The sequence below is a fragment of the Mesocricetus auratus genome, unplaced genomic scaffold, assembly GCF_017639785.1.
Source record: "Mesocricetus auratus isolate SY011 unplaced genomic scaffold, BCM_Maur_2.0 Super-Scaffold_100676, whole genome shotgun sequence".
Taxonomy (NCBI): Eukaryota; Metazoa; Chordata; class Mammalia; order Rodentia; family Cricetidae; genus Mesocricetus; species Mesocricetus auratus.
This window is the reverse complement of record NW_024429266.1, coordinates 168,924,888-168,950,878: the sequence shown is the minus strand read 5'-3', so window position 1 is coordinate 168,950,878 and position 25,991 is coordinate 168,924,888. Positions and strand designations below refer to the sequence as shown.

The 25,991-nt window shown below is 43.4% G+C and overlaps 1 protein-coding gene across 9 annotated transcripts in view; it reads right to left on the bottom strand.

Annotated features, from left to right (window-relative positions):
- The window catches only part of Itpr1 (inositol 1,4,5-trisphosphate receptor type 1), a 343,520-nt gene that overhangs the window by 143,202 nt on the left and 174,327 nt on the right, over window positions 1–25,991 (bottom strand). For all 9 annotated transcript variants that reach the window (XM_021224857.2, XM_013110375.3, XM_005066174.4 and 6 more), the window contains 12 exons: window positions 25,022–25,187; window positions 24,712–24,882; window positions 24,201–24,266; window positions 23,352–23,489; window positions 19,688–19,813; window positions 17,862–18,062; window positions 15,905–16,156; window positions 13,007–13,132; window positions 12,016–12,144; window positions 6,249–6,369; window positions 3,069–3,253; window positions 33–181 (listed from right to left, as the gene is read on the bottom strand). In XM_021224857.2, the coding sequence (XP_021080516.1) occupies window positions 33–181; window positions 3,069–3,253; window positions 6,249–6,369; window positions 12,016–12,144; window positions 13,007–13,132; window positions 15,905–16,156; window positions 17,862–18,062; window positions 19,688–19,813; window positions 23,352–23,489; window positions 24,201–24,266; window positions 24,712–24,882; window positions 25,022–25,187 (1,830 nt within the window). The remainder of the gene's footprint in view (window positions 1–32; window positions 182–3,068; window positions 3,254–6,248; window positions 6,370–12,015; window positions 12,145–13,006; window positions 13,133–15,904; window positions 16,157–17,861; window positions 18,063–19,687; window positions 19,814–23,351; window positions 23,490–24,200; window positions 24,267–24,711; window positions 24,883–25,021; window positions 25,188–25,991) is intronic.

The window sequence follows — 25,991 nt, the reverse complement described above, 5'->3', positions numbered from 1 at the left end:
CTACTGACCACTCCAGGAGGGAGGCTGCTTACTTGCAAATGAAACCACCACTTTCACATTTCCTCCTGGCATCCGTGTTCTCAGGGAAAAGCAGCTCTGGTCTGTGTAGAACATCCACAAGCACAGACAACTCGGCCTGGACCAGGGGCCTGAGTCTGTCCTCCAGGGCAGACACGATGTCCTGGAATGAAAGCATCGCTCGGTCAGCAGCTCAGGCAGAAGCTGGCTAACAAGGTGATACTGTCTCTGCCTAAGCATGTTGTACAGGCCAGGCTGTGTTAGCATTGCCTTAGTACTGTCTCCCACTGTTGTCAGTTATTAGATGCTGTCCAATGGTTACCAGAAGCATGGCCTCCCAATCCAGAAAACAAAGGACAAACAAACCAACACCCCTCCATCTGACACAGTTTTATGCTACTCAAGGGCCAGCCCACACATCTGTAAGTACAATGTACAAAAACAAGTTTAACAGTGTGAAAAAATGTCTACAGTATGAGTTTAAAATAGTCAGAGAATAGGTGGATTCTATGACACTGTTTTCAAGAACAATATCCATATCTAAAAAATACATATCAAATTCCACTAAGGCATCACCACTGGTTTTCTGTGGGATCACAGGGGATTTTAACATTCTTCTACGTAGTTATTAGTGCTGTCTGATTCTTTGCAATGAGCATCATTTACACAATAAAGTCATATAAACATGAGCACACAAATGAATGAACATGCTGTATCAACATGCTAAATACATGTACCCTGATAGCATGATGGTCTTCAAATGCAAAACACACAGCTGTAGGAAAGGAAAACAGAGAGAAGTTGAAAGGGCTGCCAGCCCGACACAACAAACACCATTTAAAGGCAAATGATAGGAAACAGACGAGGAATCATCTTCAAAAGATGCTGCAGCCTGTGCCCATGGCTTGTAGCCTGTCCCAAGGGCTGCTGACTAGCAGCATGCTAAGACCAGGGAAGAACACAGCACAAGGGGATCTGCATGGGAAGAGACACCTCAATTCAATATTTTAACCTGTTCAGGGTTTTAAAAAAGGAATTAAAAATACTTTATCCAGAAACTAAAATTAAGCCACATATAGTCTTACTTATGCTTAAGAGACTCCATGTAATGGTAACAGCTCAATAATGTTTAGGACACATAGAAAGGGATGTAAGATAAGAAAATTTCTCCTGGTGGGGGGAAGGGGTTCCCACCAAAAATCCTAAGAAATCAGGATGTAGACTCTCTACCTCCCATGCCTTTCTATGGAAGTGAAGAGGAGGTTCTCACTAGCTTCCCTACGAGTATGCCTTTGGGAACAGTTCTTCCTATCCTCTCTCCCCTTTCTCTTCCCTCCTTCACTGGCCCTTCTCTCTCCTCCCTCTCTTCTACTGGTCCCAACTCCAACATAACTGGGACGGAAGTAATTCTTTAACACTGTATTAACATACTGCATGAAATCTTGCATCTTTTGAGAAGTCTGGACTTTATGCTGTTTGCACTGTATTTTCAAATGTATGACATTTAGCAATCAGAGCAACAGTGAGAGTGAGAGAGAGGTGAGTGCAAGAGAGTGACAGAGAGAGTGACAGAGAGAGAGAGAGAGAGAGAGAGAGAGAGAGAGAGAGAGAGAGAGAGAGAGAGAGAGAGAGAGAAACAAGGATGGCAAAGCAGCGAGTTGGGGTAGGCGCTAATGTCAAGGGAGGAAGCGTTTAGATGAGAATTAATATAGAGATGGTTAACTGGCAAGAGCTGTCCTTATTACAACTTTTGCTGCATGAGGGCATCTAATGGTGACAGGAACTTGGGGATAAGACATAACTGCAAAATCAGATCTTTTAAAGAACTGATGTGTTTTTATAGCAAGTTATGACCTACCTGTGCAATTTATCCCATTTCCCAGGATATACTTACTAAATCTAAGAAGAGGTAAGAAACTTAATGTGTTTGCAGATAACTGACATGGACTGTGCTGTTCAGAGAATATCGTTTGTTCATGGAGTATTGAGCCTGTTACTCCTCACCTTTCCAAAAGCACAGAAAGTCAGGAAACATCCTTAGGAATCAAAGTGACATTTGCTTAAGAATGACTCTGGACTTCAATCTTTTACTTGCTCCTGAAGCTCTCCAGGCCTCCTAGCTGCATAGCCACGTACCTCATTTGTTCTATACAAGAGTCTTTACAAAGATGTTTTTCACACTGCCTCTTTACATCTCATCTTGGCTCAATGTTACTTCCTCAGCCAAGCATCCCTCGTCCCCTACCCGAAGCCCAGTCAAAATCAGGTGTCTTGTTGTCATTTTAGGTTTATGTGTGTTCTTAGCCAATTAATGGCCTTGTCTCCTCCCAAACTGAAGGCTGTCTGAAAGGGGAGATCATTCTGTCACCATCAATATCACCACCAGTGTCCAGGGCTGATGACTCAATCAGTGAATGTATTTGTCTTTATGTAAACTATGGGTCCTCGCAGTGACTCAATTACTTTTCCAAATGATAGTAATTTTTATCCACAGCAGTAACCTTAGGCACTGTAACAGAAGCCCTTCAGTACTCATGATACTACATCCCAGGCACTGTTCAAGAGCATGTGTTTTCCAGTGATAGCCATTACAAAATCCTCTAGTTCACACATTGCTGTAACAGGGCGCTGACATCTTTCCCATTGAAAAGTGGTTTGAATTGCCTTCCTAGGAAATGAAGTGTACCTCTGAGGCCGCATTGACCAATAGAGGGCAGCAGAATTAATGTCAAGAGACATCTTTAAGGCTGGGTGATAAAGACAAAACTGCTTTCAAGAGGTCCCTAGAAATGTTTATAGACTCAGCTGTCACGATGTGAGGACGCCCAGGCCACAGGGTGGTTCTACTGAGATTTCAGACAGCGAGACAGCTGACACTGAGCATCAACTGTCTCACAGATAAGTGGGCCCCTTTCAAAAGCTTTTGTTTACCGAATGCCTTTGTCCTCCAGGCCTCACAGGACCTAGCCATGCTTGCGTGTTTTGTGGCTTGAGAAAATACAATAGTGACCGTCAAATTCAACTCCACCTCTTTCAACATCAGGCATTACCTGCAATCTCTCGATGATATTTCGGTAGTCCCTGGACGCTGCCAGAACAGAGTCTCGACGAGCAGCGTTGCGGGCTGATAACCGCCAGTTCATGGCCGTTTTCTGCACAATGTTGTGCGACTTCAGGAAGAGGTTGTTGACTTGGCTGTCCAGGTCAACAGGGATTGCTATGGCCCGACTCTTGGCTGCAAAAGACACAGATGACTCATGAGTCCACAGTTTTCAGAGTGGCAGGAGATGGGTTTTAATTCTCAGCAGCCACTAGGCCGATTTTTCCATGCCTATAATGGGCAGGCATGTATGGTATGGTGAAGATAGAGAGGGAGATCGACCTTTAACCATATTTTAGGTTAGGATTTCCCAATGAGAATTCTAGGGACAGGAGCAGCCGTGAACACTAAAATGTTGCCAAGTGATAAAGCTTGAGGAAGACATAGCAACAGCTTAATATCAGTTTGCTTTTTAAAGGAATGGCTTCCTTCAAATGGCCATGTGGTTGTGCATTTTAAGAACCATCCAGACAACTTGCTAGGTCAGGGAATTGTTTTTTAAAAAATGACCGAACTTTGTTGTCCTATATCACAGCCTATAGAGAGCTGGCTTCTGCTGACCAGAACACAAACAGATATGCACTATAGGTTTCTTTCCTTCCCGAAAAGGGACAATTTCGTGCTCAGCGTGAGGAAACACAACACACTGCAATCCACCACAGAGACACTCAAAAAGACATCTGCGCAGAGGTTGTTTATCAAGACTCTCAAGGCCACGAATAACAACAAAAAAGTAAGACACTGTCACAGACCACACTGAGGACCTCACAACAGAGTACGTGAGAGGTGTGGAGGTGTACCCAGGTGCAGGAAAAGGACATTCATGGGAACATTAATGAATCTGGAAGCACGTCTAGAGTTTAGCTGGTGACAATGCATGTGTCATTCTTGGACCTTTGACAAATGTGTGCTGGCAATGCAGATGTTGATAATGGAGGGGAGAGGTGAGGACGACACAGGAACCCTACTGTATCTTCTTTATGACTGTGATACGAATCCGAAAGTAATACTAAATATAAGTTAAGCTAAAAAGGAAGCTAAGGTGAACGCCTGCTTCCATGTGGGGAATCCTGGACCATTTCTTATCTTTTGTGCTTCCAAATACTGCAAATAAAGAAAATGCTCTCTACGGCCTGTATCTAACCGTACAAAGAGCTATAGCATTCTGAAAGATGTGGTAGACAGCGACCATTTTTATGTTAATAGAACATATAATACACAGGGAAGAAATCAATAACTAGTCAAAAATTTCCTAACAGTTTACTCTACTAAATGGAAAACAATGGGAGAAAAATATAACATAAAAACAGTAGGACATATGGTTTCTACTCATCACTGTTATACAATTCATGCCCTGGGGGCTCATTGGTTAAAAGCGCTGGCTGTTTTTCCAGAGGACCTGGGTTCAATTTCCAACACCCACATGGCAGCTCACAACTGTAACTCCAAGATCTGACACCCTCACACACACAAAAAAACCCAAAGCACACAAAATAAAGATAAATAAAATCAGTGCCCGGGCTGAGCAACCTAAAACTGAACAAGTCACATGGGCGTCTCAGGCATGGTTTTAGTGAGGAGGAGGCCATTCCCAAGGGGCACAGGCCTGGGTTTTAGGCCTGAAGAGTCTGGGCTCTTTTGGTGACTTCGCATAGCATCAACTCTCTGCTTTGTTTTTGTCTCCTTGCAGTTGCAGGGACTGAGCCCAGGTCCTCCTGCAGAGGAGGCAAGTTCTCTGCCGCTGAGCTAGCTGTGTTCTTGCCTTCTCTGTGTTGTTATTACTGGGAGGACTACTGAATGATGCACCTTCTCTAATCAAATGTATCCGGCCATCACGCCAATGGCTTTCTCAAATTTGCATCAGCTAACCCATGAGGCAAGGGCTCACTCAGACATTTCGGCGTGAACAGCGCGTCACATCTCTATAAATTGTTGTCAAGACTGAAGAAAGCAGATGGTCAGTCAGACTTCTTCCAACACACACGTGCATGCATGTGCGGGCAATACATGCCATATGAGAGGATAAGAACACAGGAAATCAGTCAGGCAGGGCCTATGAAACCAAGGCAGGGGACCCTCACAAACACACCCCTTGCTCACCTAAAAGCTACATCCCAGAACACAGAATTACTCATTTGCTTATCTTCTGGTCACTATGGAAACCCTCTTTCCTGTAAAGCATTCAGGAAACACCCTTTCTGAGAAGGGTTGCCCTTACTGCTAGTCAGGACCTGGGGATCTAGTTCAGTCCGAAGACTTCTCACCTGAGGTGGGAAGCATACTCTTCTGCATAGAACTTAGGAAGGCAGGGAAGGGGTAACATCTAAGTTTGTTTTTAAGTAGATGCTATAGAAGTAAAAGAAGAAAAGTGGCCAACAAGGGTAGAGGGAGGAGGCCCACAGAAAGGCTGCATAATGGGCATCTGCAGGGCAACCATAAGGTATAGCAATTTACCAACTATTTCAAACTGATTAGAAGAAAGAAGTCTCAAGTTCACACCACAAGGGAAGCTAATTATCCTGACATGCTATATCCCAGAAATATGTACAATGATGGTACCACTTAAACTTTTCTGAAAAGGGCTGGGGTGCAGTTCCGTGCTAGAGTGCTTGCCTAATATGGAACAGGCCAGGGTTCAATATCTAGCACTACAGAAAGAAAAAAGGGCGGGGAGGATAATTGCCTTTTAGAAAGGCCTTTGAGGTGAGCGTCTTGGGGGTTAGGGAGTGAAGAGAGGAAGGAGGACCAGCCACTGCATAGGGAGAGGAAAGCTATGCACCACTTGTGGGAAAGGGTGCTCCGTGGAATCGGATGGGTGCTTTACGGGAAGTTTCCATATAGCCAAATGCATCTGTTGGAGTAAACAAACTCATGCTTCAAATGAGGGACTTCCCGGGGCCTGGAATATCTTTGTGGATCGTCACTTGCCAAGAACTGTCTGACTTTGAACTATGGAATCTTAGTTTTCAAGGACTTACTGGTTCTTACGGTGCTGGCTTGGCAAAGACAGAGGCTGAGGAATCAAGAAGAACTGGGCCTGGCCTTGCAGCTTCCTTCCTGACAGGAGGCTCGGCAAACAGCGGGCAATTCATTTGCATCCCATTGTATCCACACTGATTTGGTACCTTACCTACATCAGAGAGCACACGGATACAGCTCTCCACGGAGGCCTTCTGGCTCGGCATTAACCAGTTGCAGTGGTAAACTCTGAACACACCTTGCAGGAGTTGCACAAACACAGGTTGGCGTGTCTGTAAGGAGGAGAGGCAAGGTGAAGAAGACTGTGTCAAATGCTGAGGACCTGATTAAAAACAGACACTGTCCCGTGTCACAAGCTAGTGGGAGGACCTCAGAAGGGCAAGGGGCTGAACTCCAGATGTTTCCAGTAATACAGATGTTAGCTAGCCCCTAAAGGACCATGTCTTAAAGAGTGGTACCATTGAAATGAGGTGGTACCCAGAAAGAGGTCCTTCAGACATCAGAAGGATGCCTTGACAGGGATTGCGGGGCCTTTGCTCTTTTTGTCTATGATCAGTTGAACAGATCTGCCTCATCACTTGCCCAAAGCATGGGGCCAGCTGATCGTGAACAGAAACCTCTCAAAGCTGAAGGGGCAAAATCAATTCTTTTTCCTTTGTAACTTAATTATTTCAGGGTTTTCACTGTAATGACAGAAAGTTGATGAACACAGTACCTAGATATCAAAAATTTAGGATCATTTTAAAACAAGAACACATCATTATCACAAACTTGATGTTACTTACTTTTTATGCATTTTTAAACTTGATATTTTCATCTAGTTAATTCTGACCACAAGCATCGGCAATGGAATCAAACTCCTGAAAGCTGTACCCTGGCCCAGCTACGAATCAGCTGAATTACTTGAAGTCAGTGATTTTACCTTGGTGTTAGCTTCATCTAATATATACGGCAGATCACAGTAAATTACCCCAAACTTTCCTCCAAGCACTATGTCCTAAGAGCAGAATCCAGAGTAGCCTCAGACTCATGGTTCTTCTACTTCAGGCTGCATTATAGGTGTATGTCACCAAGCTCAGCCAGAGTTTGCATGTTTAAAACATTTTTACATTTATTTTTTGTTTCTATGCATGCATATGTGCCATGGGGAAGTCAGTTCTGCCCTTCTAACATTTGGGCTCTAAGGATGAAACCGAAGTTATTAGGCATAATGGCAAGTGTCTTTACTCACTGAGTCATCTCACTGGGCCCAGAAACTGTATTTTTTTAATTCACAAAAGTGAAATGCTAAGTGGATGTTAGCCAGAATCTACCCTGTTCCTTCACTGACAGAAAGATAACCCCGTTGTGATGGGTGGTGTCTATAAATACTCATTTAACACAGCTCACCAGGTACAAGTAGAACTCTGAGAAGAACTCTGTGTGAAGGTGTGTGTACTCCCTTTAAAAAAAGAGAATGCATACATCTACTGGATTAGAGATACTGGTTTTCTGAATGTTTTTTATTTTATTTTATTTTTTTTCTGAATGTTTTTTAAAATGGTGTTTTTTTCATCTCTCCCCAAGTGATAGCTTTGGACCTATCTATCAGTCAAAAGTAATTGTTGATTATGAGCTAGGCCACGGTCATCTGTTTGGGACAGATGATTCACCCAGCTTCGCTAAAAACCAGTGGAATGGAGCAAAGAGAAAAGTAGTAGAAATTGTAAAGTGATTTCAGTGATGGAAGAAAAGGCACCACACTGAAGGGAAAGAGTCCGTTTTAAGAAAATGAAACAGTAATAGAATAGCCAGTTTCCTATGTAAATGAGGGTCATGTATCTTCCTTTTCTTAAGTTTATAATACAAGCCAGCATGTCATGCACGATCTCATTTGGGCCTGTGACACGGAAATTACCTTTGTGTTATGATGAAAGACAAAGGCTAGGGAAGGATAAAATTATCCGAGAGTGCCAAGAGGGGCCGGCAGGGCACTGAGTCAGCTGGCTGCCCCCATTCAGTTCACCTGGGACTGAAATCTCCAGGAAGCACAGCCTGTCCTGCACTCCCACCATCCAGCACTAAGCTACATTCCTCACAGAGGTCAAGGGTGCAGGGAGCCAGAGGAATTGGCAAAGAAACCTAGAATCAGCTCCTAAGTTTGGTGTCTTTTTCTCAGCTCCTGAGTTTACAGAGGGGCCCAATCAAAACAGCCACAGGCCCTGAGTGCTTCCCCCTGGCGGCGCCCTGTGCTAAGTACTCCACAGATACCTGAGTCAGCCTCAGTGTGACCATGTGAAGAAGGAAGCGACATCACTGGAAATGCTGAACTTGGGGGATGAGAACTCTAAAGTCTGACTCACAGAGAAGTGCCCCTCCATTACTCAATTTGCCTGAACCAGTAGTCAATGAACCATTTACTCGTTCCTGTCTGGTACCTGGGGATATAAAGGATGACCTAACCGGTCGCCTGTAACTGTTTCCTAATTGCCAAATGCAACAGACAACCTGGTGACATCAGCTCACACGACTTCTTGACCAAAATAATAGAGCTATGCCCATGGTTGGTACATTGTTTGATTGGATGGGTGATCAAGAGAAATACAGGGATTGTACAATTGCAGGAAGTGCCCACAAGAGGGTGCTATTTGAAAGTGGTGGAATCTTTGATAGGCAAGGGAGGAGGCATTGAGAAAGGGACAGCTCCGCTCCATCCTTTCTTTCCTTTCCATCTTCCCTCTGCCCATCCTTCTCTCTGTGTCTCCAGTCCAGTTCATTTTGCAGCTATGTTAACCCCTTTTCCCTTACCAGAACAGAGCAGAAGCTAGTGCCTCGCCATAATGTGAAACTCATTTAGTTATCCATCCCCCGCTTCCTACGTCTCCCTCTTCCCAGGTCCTGAGGCCCCACTTGGTTCTGAATCCTATCCTGCCTGCTTCTTCCTCTGGCCTCCCTCACATCCCCCCACCCCTTGAGTCTTTCATGTTCTCTCCAGGCCCATTGAAATCCCTTCTTCACTGTCATGGCTAAGACTTTGGTCTATTTTTAACTTCTGCTCATTACCACTCTTCTGACTCTCAGAAATTCAAGTGCTCATTCAAAAAACTGATAACCAGGTGCCAGTCAACAAAGGACCTAGCAACATGTCTGAGAGACAACAGTCCACAGACTGTGTAGGTGTTCACATTTGAACCACCGGCTGTGCGCTAGACACTGTACTGAATGTTTCAAGTGAATATCACCTCTCATTCTCACAAGAACATGGAAAGCTGACATCATATCCCTGGTGGACATATAGGAAAGGAAATTCTGAGCCAGGTGTGGTGGGCACCCTTGAGAGGGTGAAGCAGGAGGATCAGGAATTAAAGGCCAGCCTTGGCAACAGAGTGAGTCTGAAGTCACTGAAGGCTACATAATACCCCATTTCAAAATAGAAAGAAAAACCAGAAGAGAAGACAGGGAAAGGGAGGGGAGTGAAGGAGAAGGGTGAGCATTGGAAATTCAGTGACCTCGCCATCTTAACAGAGCACGCATGGGACAGAATGGAGATTTGAATACAATCTGTCTCGCTCTAAAGCCTCCAAAATTCTCCTCTTCCTCCCTGGATTCTACATTTCCAAGCTGCCTCTTGGACATTTCGCTGGCAGCTCAAAAGTGCTACATCTAATGCCAAGTTCATCATTTTTGTCCCTGGCATATGTGGAGGGAGGGAGGAGGCACTGAGATCTAGCTAGGGAGAAGACATGCCCTACAAAAGACAAGTAGAGGAGTGCTCATTGACAGTGAACGCCCAGAAATCTACCAGCCACTTCTTTAAAATTAGACCTCGAATTCTGATACATGCAGATACTCTATGCCTTAGGGAGGGACTCAGAACATCTGTCGTTAGAAGATTTACTTCTCTGGTAATTCTTGCTTATTAGTTAGTTAAATTTGTTCCACGAAAGGGAACCGTAGCAGCTAAGGTGAGAAGCCATAATATAAATACTATTTAAAGGTTTACTTTAGAGAACATGTGTACACATATGCACTAGTGTGTGTGTGTGTGTGTGTGTGTGCGCGCGCGTGTGAGCGTGCAGGTGCACACGTTCAACGGCACAGTTGCGGAAGTCAGAGGACAATCCTTGGGAGTTGTTTCTCTCGCTGCAAGGACTGAACTCAGGTCGTCAGGCCTGTGAGTAAGTGCTGCTGAGCCATCTGCTGGCCCACACAGTACACAGTTTACGGTTTTCAAAACTGTTCCATGATCTCTGGGGGGACATCACCATAGTGCTCATAACTTTATTCTACAGAGAAGCAGGTCTCGCCTCACTAGCGATGGCGCATTCCTGGCTGGCACTTAGTGTTAAAGTACAAACACATGCACCAGACTCCTAATGGGCTCCTGCCCGACTTCTCAAGCATGTAGAGATACTCAAAGGTGACACGGCAACTGCGCTCCTCGGTGGCTTAACTACTGATGGTTAGCTATTTCTAAACGAGGTTCCTAGGCAATGGTTAGGAAAGTAAACTTTACTGAAAAGCTCATACTTTAGCCTTAGGTCAGACAGCACAGGTTGAAATCATGGTGATGCTACTTGGCATCTGAAGCATGACTGGGCTGAGAGTTGAATGAATGGCTGAGTTTACTCCACTGCAAACATTCCATCTACTTCACAGTCTGTGGTGAGCTTGCATGAATTCTTATTTTTAATTCCTTTTAATTCTTTAAAATAAGCACACGAGTGCAGGAGCTTACAGAGGCTCTAGCCTAGAGCCAGAGTTAGTGTGTTGCGAGCCACACACTGATGTCAGTGCTAGGAATTGAGCTTGGGTTCTCTGGAAGAACAGTGCATGCTCTTAACTGCTGAGCCATCTCTCCAGTCCTAAAATCATTATCTTATCGTTACTGAAATGCATAAATCATAAATCCATTATACAAATTGACTACAAATCATTCTTCTCTTGGAGAATTTATATTACTTATTTATATCTGTTGGAGAATTTACACTTTATAACATGTCTCTCACTCAGCCATTCTAGTCCAATAATCAGTCCATGACAAGGACAATTGGTGACTTCCTGGCTATCAGAAATTGAGTCCTGCTTTCACTCTGCAGTCTGGACAATGGGTCTGTGGTCACTGCTTTAGCAACCAAATCAGACGTGAGTTGTAAATGAAACAGTGAGACGACCCCTGTGTCATTAGAGTACAGGCTTTGACATGGTAAGTACAGGAAGAGGCCTCTGGCAAGGTTGCACAGTGGGAGAAGGTTTCACAGAGAATTCCAGGTGAATGGTGCTCCACAGAGTTGGTGAGGTAGCAGCCACTGTGTTCCACTAAACAACATCTTACCTCAGCCTCATGGCACATGTGAGGAATTCTAGGTGCACATTGTCAGAATACAGAGTTCTTGGTATTTGGAGATTACCGAAGAGGGGTTGGAATAAAAGAATTTTAGGACACATCCCTATATTTTCAGGTGTAGTCACTCTTAGGTGTCCTTGGATTCAATTAATCAAGGACTGAAAATACTCAAAAATGATCAGGTCTGTATGGAATTCATAGATATTTTGCCTGTCTCGGCCCCTGAACAATATAGTAGACCTATACCTCACACAGCAGCTGCCTGGTGTGGCTCATTGTAATTCTTCCAGAGATGACTTAAAAGACTTCAGGAGCATGTGGGTAGGTTTTATGTAAATTCGATACAATTACTATAGCCTTGAATATTCAGAACTTGAGCATTCCCGGGTTTAGGTATGTGAGGACAGGGGAGGCCCCAGAGCCAATTCCTCCAGACACTATGGTCAACTGCACCTCTGCTCCCAAGAGTCCCTGACAAGGTGACCTTCCGTTCCAACTTTGCAGAGTGGCTCATTTACAGCAGCTTCTCCACGCTGCCTAGGCCTGGACTGCAGACGCCCACATGAAAGCCCCACTTCAAGAGGCATCTCACCTGCAGAGTGGTGCTCTGGTCTGAGAAGGGAGAGCTGAAGAAGGTGGTGACGATGCTCATCACGATTTCAGTGACGTACTTCTCCAGAATCGAGTCTGCATGCTTCCTGTCACTCGTGTTGTTGCACGCCTGGAGCACAGTTAGATGTCAGAAATGGGACACTCAAACCTACTCCAGAATACTGAGAAACCAATTCCTCCCCCGCTGATCACCAATCACAGGACAGAGCTAAAGATCTGTGTGTCAGTATTTATCCCAGAAAGAAGTAATCAGAGCAAATAAACAAACAACAAACTGTACTGTGGAAAGAGAAGAAAACTCAGCTTGAGTAGCATGACATAACACAGAAGAATAAAGTGGGTAAGAGCCTGGCATGGCCGTCCATCCAACTTCCTGTCTGTACCCAGGCAAGTCTGAAACCTCGAAGAGCAGCAAATGGGACCGGGAGTAGCCAATTTCCCTGAAAGGTAAACTGTCCCCAGATAAGTTATGTGTCTACTCTGTCACCCACATAGTGAGGAGGCTCAAATGCACCATGAGGCCCTATGTTCTTTAATCCAATCAAATTTTACTGAGATACAGCTTGACATAGGAGGCCATATGTGTAATAGCAAACCTCATGGTTTTGCAATGAGAAGATGGATTTTACCTATCCACTACCTAATTTTTCTGCTTAGAGTAAGAGTAGCCCTTTATAATGTTAGAGAATAAAATTTAAAACAAATCTATTAGTTCTTGAGCTATAAAAATTACTTATAAGATGAAATAAAGAATTATTAAAAAGAAAACCAATAAGGATTAAAAACAATCAAGTTTTATGAACAGACTCACAAACTGAAAACTATTCATATAACATTCACAGTTGGCTTTACAGCATTTCTGAACAGGGATAACAGACAGACATGTCATATCAAATGCCCATGTGCACACACACACACACACACACACACACACACACACACACACACACACACACACACACAAGCCTCACCCTGCAGATGTCCACGAGGAAATTCTCAAACAATTTCCACATGTGATTGCTTGTGTAAATCTCCTTCATTTCCACCTCAGTGTCCACATAGCAGTGATTCAGGAAGTTAATGTAAGCGATTTTAACCTGGGGGGGTGGCGGAGAAGCTTTTGTGAAAACTCAGCTCAGTACCCGAGGAGCCATGGCTCCGTCCTCCTCACAGTGCGGCATGGCACAAAGGGTCACCCCACTTCCCCTTCTGGCTTTTGTTTCTGTGGCCTTTGATTTTCTAGATTCACAATTATAAGATTTAAAACCATAATGCTTTAGGGAGGGAGTGTTTTTGTGGTCCTGAGATAAAACTGGGCGAAAACAACTCTAAACAAATTTAGAGGCTCAAGTTTGGCTGCACTGCTTCTGTTTGTGAAGGCTCCATTAAGTTTTACACGGCTCAGGCTGGGAGATGTTTGCAATGAGTGAACCAGGGAAGACATGACCTATGTCTACATAAAGGATGAATACAAGTGTCCACAGAAGCACCCTTTATAATGAGTGGAAACAGTGCAAAACTGGGTCAGTGAAGGCTGGAGAAACAGAATGTGGTATCTGAATATAAGGAAGTATTACTTGGCAATAATCAAGTACCAATGCATGTGAAACTTGCACAGGCTGTGAAAAAAAAACTATGCTAAGTGCAATAATCCAGCCAGAACAAGACATGCTTGCGTGATTTCATTTATACTGAATGATGACAAGAAGAGAAAAATCAGTGACTATCTAGATTGGAGTAAACAGATGATGATGGTGACTATACAACTCTGTGACTGCAGTTTGCACAGTTTAAATGAGAGAATTATATGGTATGTAAATACTTGAAAATTAACTGAACACCAGGAGATACCACTCCACAGTAAGCTAATCGAAACAAAAGGGACCAGTGTGGTGATATTTTGTTTATGACCTAACAAAGCTTGACTGAAGATCAGAGTGTAGAACTAGCCAGACTAGTTAGCCAAAGAGGTCAGGAAGTGGTGGTACACACCTTTGATCCTAGCACTCAGGAGACAGAGGCATATGGATCTCTGTTGCTTCAAGGCCACCCTGGGCTACACAAAATTGATCTAGTCTAAAAGAGAAACAGAGTCAAGTAGTGGTGGCTTGCACCTTTAATTCTAGTACTTGGGAGTCACAAGCCTTTAATTCCAGCACTAGAGAGGTGGAGACTGGAAGTGATATGGCTGGGAGGAGAGAGGAACAGAAGGCATGAGGAGACAGGAGCTCAGAGGATTCAGTTTCGCGATTCATAGGCACAGGATCATCCCTTTGGTCTGAGGATTCAGTAGAGCTAAGAACTCGTGGCTGGCTGTTCTGCTTCTCTATCTTTCAGCATTAACACCTATATCTGACTTGGGGTTTTTATTATTAAAACCTATTAGAATCGTGCTACAGACCAGATAACATCAAGTGTTGGACAGGGCTGTGGTGCAATGGGAGCTCTTGATGCACCAGGGATGTCAAGGAGAGCAAGTCTCCCAGAATAAATTAGATATTACCAGATGACTTGAAGTTATATAGTTCAGCACTAGGAAATGGAAACAACCTAAATATCCTTAAACTGATGGTGGATAATAAAAACATGGTATAGATACACAGAGGAATTCTGGTCAGTTGTAAAGAAAAACGAAATAATGAAATTTTCAGGTAATGGACGGAAGTAGGAAATATTATATAATTGAGATAATATGGAACCAGAAAGACAAACACCATTTTTCTCTTATTTGTGAGGCCCAAATCTTCAGATATGAGCATATTATCTGGAGTAACTATAGACACCAAGAATTTTAAAAAGCATCATTGTAATGAGTCTTTTTCTATCCCTCCAGCCAGTTCTCAAATAAAGACATGGAGACTTCTTACTAAGTATGTAAGCTTGACCTGTAGCTTAGGCTTGCTCCTAACTAGCTCTTACAACTTAACCCACTTATATTAATCTACATTCTAGCACATGGTGTCACATCTCTTCATCTTGTACCTCCTGTATCCTCTCCACATGCCCTGGTCGTCTGAACACCTCGATTCCTCCTCCTCTTCCCTTCTTCCCGCAGAAATCCCACCTGTACCCCCTGCCTAGCTTTGGTCTTCAGCTTTTTATTATACCAATCACAGCAACACATCTGCGCACAGTGTACAAATGTCCCACAACAAACCATGGTGACGTGGGGGATCGGAACACTAGAGTAGGATCTAGTAGGACTCAGCTACTATGCAGAAGGAAATGGGGAAAATGGGTGAAGAGATTTATTTCCTTGGTTGTCTGTCTGAGATAAGAGTTTTACTGTGTATCTCTGCATGACCTGGCATTTACTATGTAGCCCAGGCTAGTCTCACATTCATGGAAATCCCCCTGCCCCTCCCTGCTGAGTGCTGAGATAATTGGCATATGCCACCATACCCAACTTTGAAGGTACTCTTTGAAGGGAAGTGAAATTATACGTACTTTTTTATTTCTTACAGTTACCCAGTGTTCCCAAATTTTGTATAATGGTCACTTATTATGTCTGTACTAAGAGGTTTTGCTTGAAAGAATTAACGCACAGGTGAAGGGTATCTCAACTCACTGTTAGCCTCACTTCTAGGCAGTTCAGGGAGAGACATCCTCTCTGAGTTGAATTTCTTCCACAGCCTAGAGGCTTTTATCCCACTCTCTATGAGGAAGCAGAGACTCATTTGCCTCCTGTTCTTTTCATACAAAATCAGTATCCACGAAAACACCAGTGGTGTGAAAAGTTTTTGCAACATGAGCTATAGGGTGTTAAACCCGAGGGCTTACCAGGCCAACCACCATGTCTCTACCCAGCCACGGCCCGATGTATGGCACAGAGCTTGAGAGAAGGGTGCCCTTAGGGCCAAACTGCTCACCTCTGGGATGCAGTCTTCATGAGTGACCACACGAACGATGTCATCAAGCGGGAGCAAGGAGTTGCACTTGATCTCTGTGTACACATTCTTGCCCTCTGTGCACACGGCCAAGAGTTCCACCAGATGGATGTGGTACATGAGAGGGCTGTTCTCATCCATCCGGTCACGCTCGGACCGCATCATCTGGATCAGAGTCTGAAAAGAGGCTCTGTCGTTGTAGAACACGAGGACATCCTCTCCAGAATTGACAAGCTACAAAGAGAAACGTGCTCATTGGTGTTGTAAGCTTTCAGGAGTGAGCCAACCTTACAAAATTCTATGTGTAGAGGATGACAGACTTACTTTCCCAAGCAACTTGTGTCTCTATCACTAAACTCATCCGGTTTCCACTTTCTCCTAGACTGACCAAACAAAATTTTTAACAGCATGGTGTGCATCCAAGGACACAGAAGTAATCAGGGTGATTATATAACAAATCTACTAGGGGAAGACTAGTCTATAAACCAGAATATTAAATGGCAATGCAGACTGCTAGCCTTCACTATCAGGCTATCGTTTTTCTAGCTCAAGTATTTCCATCTTTTGGTATATTTTAGAAGGCATCCTGATGCAAGTCTTCTACCCAATGTCTTATCCCGTTGATCATAAATTATCCACTTCTAACTAAGATGCATTTCTTACAGCCCTCTCTCTTCAAAATGTCAAGTCATTTTAGCTAAGTATGGCAATGCATGCCTATTTGTCTCCTAAGATGTGGTGCCTAATAAATCTATTTTAATACACATCAATTTTAGCATTATATGAAGTACAAAAGTTTTAAAACAGGCTGGAACAGAAGTCAAAATAAACTCAGTAAATACTACTTACTCCTGCCAATGTGTCCTCAACTCAGTAAGCACAGAAGTTTATATTTATTTGTTGGAATTATTAGGGATTAAGCCAAGGACCTGATGTATTCCAGTCAAGTATTCTACCGCTGTGTTACTTCCCTCAGTAGTCTATTGGCTTATTAGCAGTCAACTTGAATGAGTTCTAATCAAGGGTCTTAATCCCAAGAAAAATAATTTTGTCAGGCTACTTAACCTCATTATGCCTCAGTTTCTTTTCTAAGTAAAAATGGGGACAAAATGTGACCTATCATTCAGAGTTTTGTTGTACAGAATAATTAAATGATCAACTACAAATTTCTCAGAACAATATGCAGACTATTGTAGACTTCAAATAAATGGTAGCTATTACTGTTATTACTACTTCACTTAGTCCACATAGTACATGAAAACACTCTAACAGAAATACTAAGTCTTGAGATATCAAGACATGAGAACCAATTACATGCAAGCCACTAAACAATGCCACGGGCATTTGTACCCTAGGCTGAGCCAACTTTCCTGCCCCTGGAGCCATAGATATAGACAGTACAATGAATCCAAACACAGAATGAGTTTACTCAAATCCGATGGGAGCCATCATCGTGTTTGCAGGATAGGCCTAATCAAAGACAGTATTCATCGCACACAACCAACTTCCGCGGAGAACCAAATGAAACTTCTGCCTCCATCATGCAGACCAGATGCTCCTTGTGAAATATTAAGTCAAAACCGCTCAAGCTAATTAATTAGGTGAATAATCAAATATAAAAAGCCATAATTCCTAAAGAGGAAGCTGTTCTGGCTTACTGGTCTCACTCACATTTAATCTCCACATAGACATTGGTCTAGCATTCATCTTTCTTTTTTCTGCCTGAGGAGTTCAAGCCAAATTGCCTTACAATAGATTTACTGCTACAAAGAATCAATCAGACTCTTGCCTAAGCTACAAACGTGGAACTATGCGCATGTACAAGTACACCCTTCCTTTCCATATGGCTCCTCAAGAGGGTGCCAAATCACACAGCTAAGACTAACTTAAGTTTCTACAGAACACCAGATGGAGGTAGATGGAAATATGTGGTTGTCACCTCAGCCATGACCATGTCTTGGCACTTTTTAATGAATTTCCCTTCTGCCTTGACAATTGTCTGGAGAAACTTTATGTACTGGACATTTCGGCCGTGGGTCTCTATGCAGTGAACGAAGTGCTGGACCACTCTCTCGTTGATCTCACTGCACAGCTGGAAGTTGTTCATGAAGATGTGCTGCATGGTCACTGCCTCCAGGATCTGGCACAAGACAAGGGCGGAGCACAAGGAAGGTGAGAAAGAGGCCAGAGCAGGCTAAAACGTGAGGTGAGCAAGGCTACTACGACCCACAAGGCCTTTGTACATGTGAGCATGCTTCGCATTCTTGCTTCATGCTACTCCATTTGCTAGCAAACGTCTGGTTTCCACAAGATACTGTTAAATGGCTTCTGAAAAGGTGTTGTGTGTATTTACAGTACAGTTTGAAGTATAGCACAGCTGCTCGAGATTTATGTGTACAAATGTTTCGTCTGAATGTATGTATGTATACCTTGTGTGTGTCTGGTACATGCAGAAGTCAGAAGAGGGTGTCAGGGTCTCTGGAACTGGAGTTATGAATGGTTGTGGGTTCTAGAAACTGAACCCTCATCCTCTGCGAGAGCAACACGTGCCCTAAGCACTGAGCTATGGCACCTGCCCAATACAGCTATTCTATACCCCTGTCAACACAGACTTTTTAAATTTTAGTCAAATCTTGTATGCCAGTTTACATTGTGGCAATTCATAATGGTGTGAAGACCTTGTCTTGTCAATCAGCTGTGTCCATGTTTTGGTACATTTTTTAAAGAAATTCTCTCTTGTATTTCCCTAACTAACTTATTAAAAAATGCTTTATAAAGATGCTGGGTATCAATTCTTTGCTGAACACATGTAATGCAAATGTCTTCTTCTCCCACTCTATGGCTTGCTCTTGCCTGTTCTTAATGATAGCATCTTGGGAATAGAAGCTAATTTTAACAAGCTTCAATTAATGGATATTTTTCTTTATAATTAGTGTTCTTTGCACACTGTAATGTGCCACAGAGTCCTGAAGGCATCCCATAGTATGTTCTAGGAATTTTGTCTTGCACATTTTATACAGTTACTCAAAGATACTGAGTTTTATGCTTGATGTAAGGTGGGTGCTTCTATCATTTTATCTTTTATTCCGCTTCCTAACATGACAAAAACCACATATATAACTCCATTAACAGAACAATCTGTTCACAGAGAGCTCAAGTGATTCTACCGAATGTGTGTATTTGAACATACAAAGATATCTTTTGCGGTGTCATTACAAAACCAAAAACTAGACAGTGACTAATTATTCACTAATAAGGAAGCAAACTTTAACTTATAGCCATTTTATCAAATGCCACTGAGTCATCGAAGAGTGAGAAAAAACATTTATATCCAATTTACAAAGGCATCAATGGCGTGTTAAGTGGGAAAAATGCAATATATAAGATAATGTATTAAGTGTGAAGCCATCACAAACAAAATTTGTTACACTTAATGTATCTAGGAATATATACTTAACAAACATGCAATATAGAAGTTTTGTGGGCATATTACATATTTAGCTAAGTACTGAGACTTCTCGCTTTGTATTGGTAATTGTGACACAGTAATGGATGTTATTAGGAAAAGAGATAAATGTAGCTTCTTTGCCTAATGGCATCCTAGACTCACAGTATGGAGTATTTATATCTTGTCAGCTGTTCAAAATGTTCTCCTTTGGAATGCATGCTACATTCTAACAAGTCCCAGAACATACAATATCAAAGGACAACTGGGTCCCCACAGTCCTCTCCAATACAGGTTTGCCCAGAGGCTTGGTATCTTACCCCTGGGTTGAGAAACAGGTTTATGTGTTTATGTAGCAAAGCTTGATTCTGCTGGTTGCCTGCACAGAAATTCTGCAAGAATTCATGAGCCAGCCTCATTATCTCTTGCATTTTGGTGTCTTCGGCCTGTGCAGGAGGAGAGACAGGAAAAGCACGTATTGTAAGGCTTCTACTCCATGCTAATACCTTTCACCAAGGTGGGATCATGAGGCGTGTGCTCACAACACTGTGGGTAAAGTGAGGTGCTTGTATGACCCACTGAGAAGCAGCCAGGAATAAACAGAGTTATGCCCCTTGACTGAAAATGAATTCTTTCCCATTGGTCACGAGCACTAACACAAAGCTTTTGCAAAGGAAAAGGCCACCAAGTCAAAGTTAATGGAAGGATCCCACTGTTTACTATTGGCTGAGCTTCTGAATTTCTACTTTTGAAAATGGGTGTTGACAGCAGGGTAGGGGCCATTTCAACCCTGCTGGTAAATCCTCAACTCATCTGCTGACTTTTTAGAGCTCACCCACTGCCAAGCTTACCAACCTCCAGCACCACACACCAGGGAAGAGAAGGACAGTCCTTAAGATGATAAATTAGGACAACTAAACCGGCACTACTGTTTTCTCTGTAACCCCAGTCATATCTGTAAACTAAGATTTATTTAGCTTTCCCTTATTAAAAAATAATGGGAAAATATCTGCCCTGGGCATACCACATGGTTGGTCATATGACTCTTGCACAATTCAGATTATGTGATTTCATATTAACATTTTTTGGCATTAGTAAAGAGTTAAATATTGTTATAAAACAGAAAACCGATTGTCATATGCCCAGCACTCAATCACAAACACTTGATACAGTAAAAGGAGAACGAGACTTTCCAAAGTGGGAGTCACCATTTATATCCTCCGCCAATAGACACCTAATGCATCTCGTATCTATCACTTCCTCCCAGAGGCAGGAGACTGGCAGCAGGGAATTACGACCCTCACATTGTCTGATTTACTATGATCTAACATGGACATGGACCTCCTAGCTGTGAGACGTGGAACAAGCTACTTCAATACTCTGTGTCTCCATTTTCTCATCCGCAAGTAGAGATAAAAACAAGTGTCCACTTGGTATATGCATCAGGAGGGTAAATGAGAAAATCCATGTAGAGTGCTTAAGCAGTCATTGCGCAGGACAAGTGGCTATTGATTCTGGCTTCAACAGAGGTCAGCAAACTTAAAGAGCAAGGCAGAAAATATTTAGGATTAGGGAGTCGAGAAGCTGAACCCAAAACACTGCGGGTACTTGTGTAAATAGCTGGAAATATAACAGCCATTCTGAGCTGACATGCTAGGCACAAAAAGGCAGTGTTGGAACTGACCCATATTTACAGCTTGTCAACTCTGGCCCCCAAAAAATAACCCGACCCTGGGACGACCAGACATACGCATCAGGAACAAGCGACACAAGCACTGTGAGCAACTAGCTATGGTAATCAAACAAAAACCAGAAGAACAACGGGACTTTAATAACAAGTCTGTGGAGGTGGGACGGGGTACCTCTAACGTGTGGGCAAAAGTTCTAGATAGATGTGAGACATTAGAGGACTCAGTACAGAGGGATACTGCTGGTTGACAGTGCTTTCATTTCTTCTTTTGAAAAAAGGAAAAAAAAAAGGATTTGCTAAGCTTAGGGCAGTGAAGAGCTTCTGGGGTTTAAAGAGTGTATTTTACAAGGGTGGCAGGCTTGGAATGGAAGACATCGTGTTATAAGATGTTACTTCACAGGAATCTCTTATCATTCTCACAAACTGTGATGTCTGCGCTCACGCCATAGCACGAACACGAACACACACACACACACACACACACACACACACACACAGAGGAGGGGGAGGAGAGAAAGGGGGAGAGGAGAGAGAGAGAGAGAGAAAGAGGGGGGAGGGAGGGAGGGAGAGAGAGAGAATGTGTGTGTGTGCGTGTGTGCGTGTGTGTGTATGTGTGTGTGCGTGCGTGCGTGTGTGTGCGTGCGTGCGTGTGTGCGTGTGTTGTGTGTGCGTGCGTGCGTGCGCGCGTGTGTGTGTGTGTGTGTGTGTGTGTGTGTGTGTGTTCTGGCTTAGAGACATCAACTCCAAATCAATCTGGCTGTACATGCTTTAAGAGTGCTCTATGAATAGCTATCATTAAAGCCAAGGACCAAGCTATGGCCATCAAGTCATCTACTACATACTGGAAAAGTGTGGATGACCTGCATTCACCTGTATTAACTCCAAGTTATCCACAAGTCTGACATCCCAGAAGGATTCAGCTTGTGCTTTCCTTGTGGTTGGGGAAAGGCACAACTCACCTGATTCATAACTTCTCCATGAGTGAGAAGGTAGCTTCTATGTGTGGCACTATTTAGAGTATCAAGTAACAGACCTGGACTCCACAGGGGAGTAGCTGACCCTATTTACACGGCTGTATAATAATCCTGAACCTTCCTGGTCACAGTGTCCTCAGGACAACATGTCAAGCAGCACAAGGGGTTCAGCAAAGTGCTGGGCAAACTACAGTCCCTCAGTAGTAGGCCTGCTGCAGAAGATGCTTCACCAATGGTTTGGCCTCTGGAGTTGTTAGGGATGAGCTAAGAACTCCAGAGTCACACCAAACTTCCCTAGGCCTCAGTTTCCCAATCTACCAAGTGGGTAAAACACAAAGTTTGTACTGCTACTGCAAGCTTTGAATGAATGCTTCCCCAAGAGTCTTGTCTGTCTCCACAGATGCTGAGTAGTTAGGTTCCTGCCTGTGCTGATTGAGTTTTATCAACAAAATCCAGATACATGTGGAAAGAGGGAATTTCACTCGAGGAACTGCACCCATGAGATTGGCCTTCACTGGGGACATTTTCTTGACAAGTGATTGACATGGGATAGCATAGCCCAATGCAGGCAGTGTCATCCTTGGGAAGGGAGTCCTGGGTTGTATTAAAAAGCAAGTTGTGCAAGCCATGGGGCATGAGCCAGTAAGCAGCATTCCTTCAAAGTCCTGCATCAGTTTCTGCCTCCAGGTTTCTGCCTTGAGTTCTTGCCTTGACTATCCTTAATGATGGGCTGTGATCTGAGAGTTAGAAGGCGAAACAAACCATTTCTTCCCCCACATACTTTTTAGTCATGGTATTTATCACAGCAGTAAAAACCAAGCTACGATAGTGACCTTCTAAAAGATAATCTCATGGGAGCAAGCAAACATAAACAACCACACAAACAAATAAATGAAACCAATGAGGAGAGGAGAAGTTGGTCCAAATTCATACTCATACTCAGATGACAGATGATAGCAAGGGCCAGAGCATTCACGTCCCATGTTCCTCACACCTTCAATAACTTACGGCGATTACTCTGTATTGGCCATATGGCAGGCAAAGATGAACAACACCAACTAATGTGCACACACATAACCTCTGGTGTAGACCTGGTATCTCCATCTAGCAAGGGTTTGGCATGACAGAAGAATGGGACCTTTTTCTTTATAGAACACAAACACTGGAGGTGTGGGGAAGTCTGTCTCATGTAACTTAGCTAGAATTGCTCCGCGTCATGAGCACGTGTTGCTCTTCAGGCACTAGTCCAACCATGAAGTGTTTGGAGGGGAGACCCAGCCCACCCTAGAGGGCGGCAGCCTGGATGCCGGTCCCTGTCACCTTCTCATAGGGGATCTGCAGCAGCTCCAGCACCACGGCATGGGCGCCCATGTTCCTCAGCAGCCGCTGCTGCTGCTTCCTGCTCTTCCTCACTGAGGCGCTTTCTTGCACACACAGCTTGCTAAGTCGAATCAAAATCTGAGAGGAAGAAATCAGCGTCAGAAAACAAACGTGGACCTGTAGTGTGGGGAGAGGCCTGAAGGGTGGGGGGGTCACAATCCACTAACAATCTAGGACAGGAGAATTCCTCCAGTAGTGCCCCTGCTGATTGCATGGAAGCCAATCAATGTGAGAAAAGTGTGTCTTTCAGAATAAATGAATGGCACATCTAGGCTTCAACAGTCAGTGAAATGAGTTCTTGGGTCACTTAAATGATCTGACCATTCAACAATTGCCCAGACTTAGGAGGGATTTGCTGTGATAAAAAATACAAAGCTCACAACTCTGAACTACTAGATGTAGAGATTTCTAAAGCCAAGAATGGATAGAAACTCTTAGTGATGACTGAATGAAAGAACCTTTGATCTCCTTCACAACCTCAGAATTATGTTGTACTTATTAAAAACAACAACAACAACAACAACAACAACAACAACAACAGACTTTGCCTACAGAAGGCGAGGCACTGAGAACACTCAGTTAATGCATACAACAGCTGAGTCTCAAACTCAGATGTGAGGCTAAAACCCAAGTGTTCAACTTGGTTCAACTTGAACACTTGGGTTTTAGCCTCCCCCATCAAATTGTTACACAAAGGAAAAGAGCTCGAGTCACCGTGCCTTCAACGTGCCTATCACTGATAAAGCTCCCTAGAGAACGATGAGGACAAGGCAGGCAGGGGCAGCTCACCTCTTTCACCACTCTGTAGTTGTAGCTGCTGGTGCTTTCATGCTTTTGCGGCTTGCTACTCCCCTCCTAGGGCCAAAAGAACATACATGTGGTCGGTGCCTCTCATGGCCTACTTCTAGGTAAACATCACACATTAAGAAAAGCACACACATTCTGCATTGTGTTTCAATAGTCAGGCTGTCCAATACATTCGCCTATTCTTCAACCTTTGGAAGAAGATGCCATGGTCACAGGAGGCCATTCCCTACTGCATCTCTGTGGGAAATCTAGTGCTACACTTCACTCAACTAGTCTCTTCTATGTGGCCCATGGTTGCCCAGAAATACATCTTAACTTAGATTTTGTAGCTAATTTCCTAAGAGAAAACTGTTAACCTGGCTATGTAGCAAGCAGCTCTTGGGATTTAGGCCCACCCTATCATCTGCATTTATATTTAAGATTAGGAGAGGATGTGCCTTTGTTTAAAGAAGCAGGAAAGCCACTTGGGAAACCTAACTTGGGTTTTACCCACCTCAGTCTTTTTATGTTCATTTTCACCAGAGGCACCATCCATGGTCTCATCAGGACCCTGGCCTTTGTAAACCCACAGCTCTGATTTTTCCACAATAGACCGCAACTGGTCCAAGTCTTGCTTGATCTGTTTGTAGTTGTCCACATCTTGGCTGGTAACCAGCAGTTGAACCTTAATGAACACAATCCGTTGATTACAGGAACCTTAAAATGTACACACACAGACACACATACAGACAAAATCTTTTCATTGCATATGACACACAACAGTTCTTTTGATAACCAACAGCCATACTGGCAACAGGAAGTACCTGTTTGAAGGCCTGAAGGACCTCCTGCCTCTGGCTGAAGTGCCGGAAGAGGAGCTGCAGGGCCCCAGACACCAGAGGTGGGTAGTCATGCATTGTCAAGTGGAGCAGGACCCTGAGGAAGGTTCTGCCACCATGGTCATCCAAGTCCAGTGGTGTGTTCTCTTCACTACAGGAACACAGAAAGAGGGAGAAACCAAGTAAACCCTAGAGTCAGGATCATGCATGTGAACCCTGACAGAGCGGAACTGCAGTTCAAACACTATGCACTGGAACCTTACTTTTCATCAACTTCTTTTACAAGGCAATTGTGCTTCACCTTCAGCTACAATGTGAGAATGGACAATTAAGATGTTATAACTATATATTTTAAGTCAAAGTCCTTATGATCCTAACAGGGCTGATATTATAAGATTCATGACACCTAACTTACAGTGTTCTACTGCAAGTCGACTGTGCTCCAAAATCTATAATGGATGTGCTTCATCCAAGCTTTTTTGTTTAAAATGCTGTAACAGCATTAACTAATTCATCTGTAATGAAAAATCGTCTTTGAAAATGTCTAGTCTGTAGCTCTTAGGTATCCTGAACTATACCAAATCTGCTCACCATACGTTTTGATGATGGGCAATGTCAAGTGTCTACACAAGTGTTCAAACCACAACTCTTCGTTCTACATGTATACTGTCACCAACTGGTTTGATCCCATGATTCCTGCATTGAAATGTTGGAATGAATCAATAAAAAAACTAGTCTGCTCCAAAAGAGATACAGCCAACATATTTATCAGGGGTAACTTCAATATCTATGATAGTTACTGCGCCATTTACATAATGTAGATCAATAACCAGACACTGAAATGAATGATAAATCACTTCACAGCTGGTCACCACTGGACAGTTACTATGTTAGCACCTATGCTGTATCTACAGTTGCATGAATGATAAATGGGGAGACCTTCATGGCTGCAAGC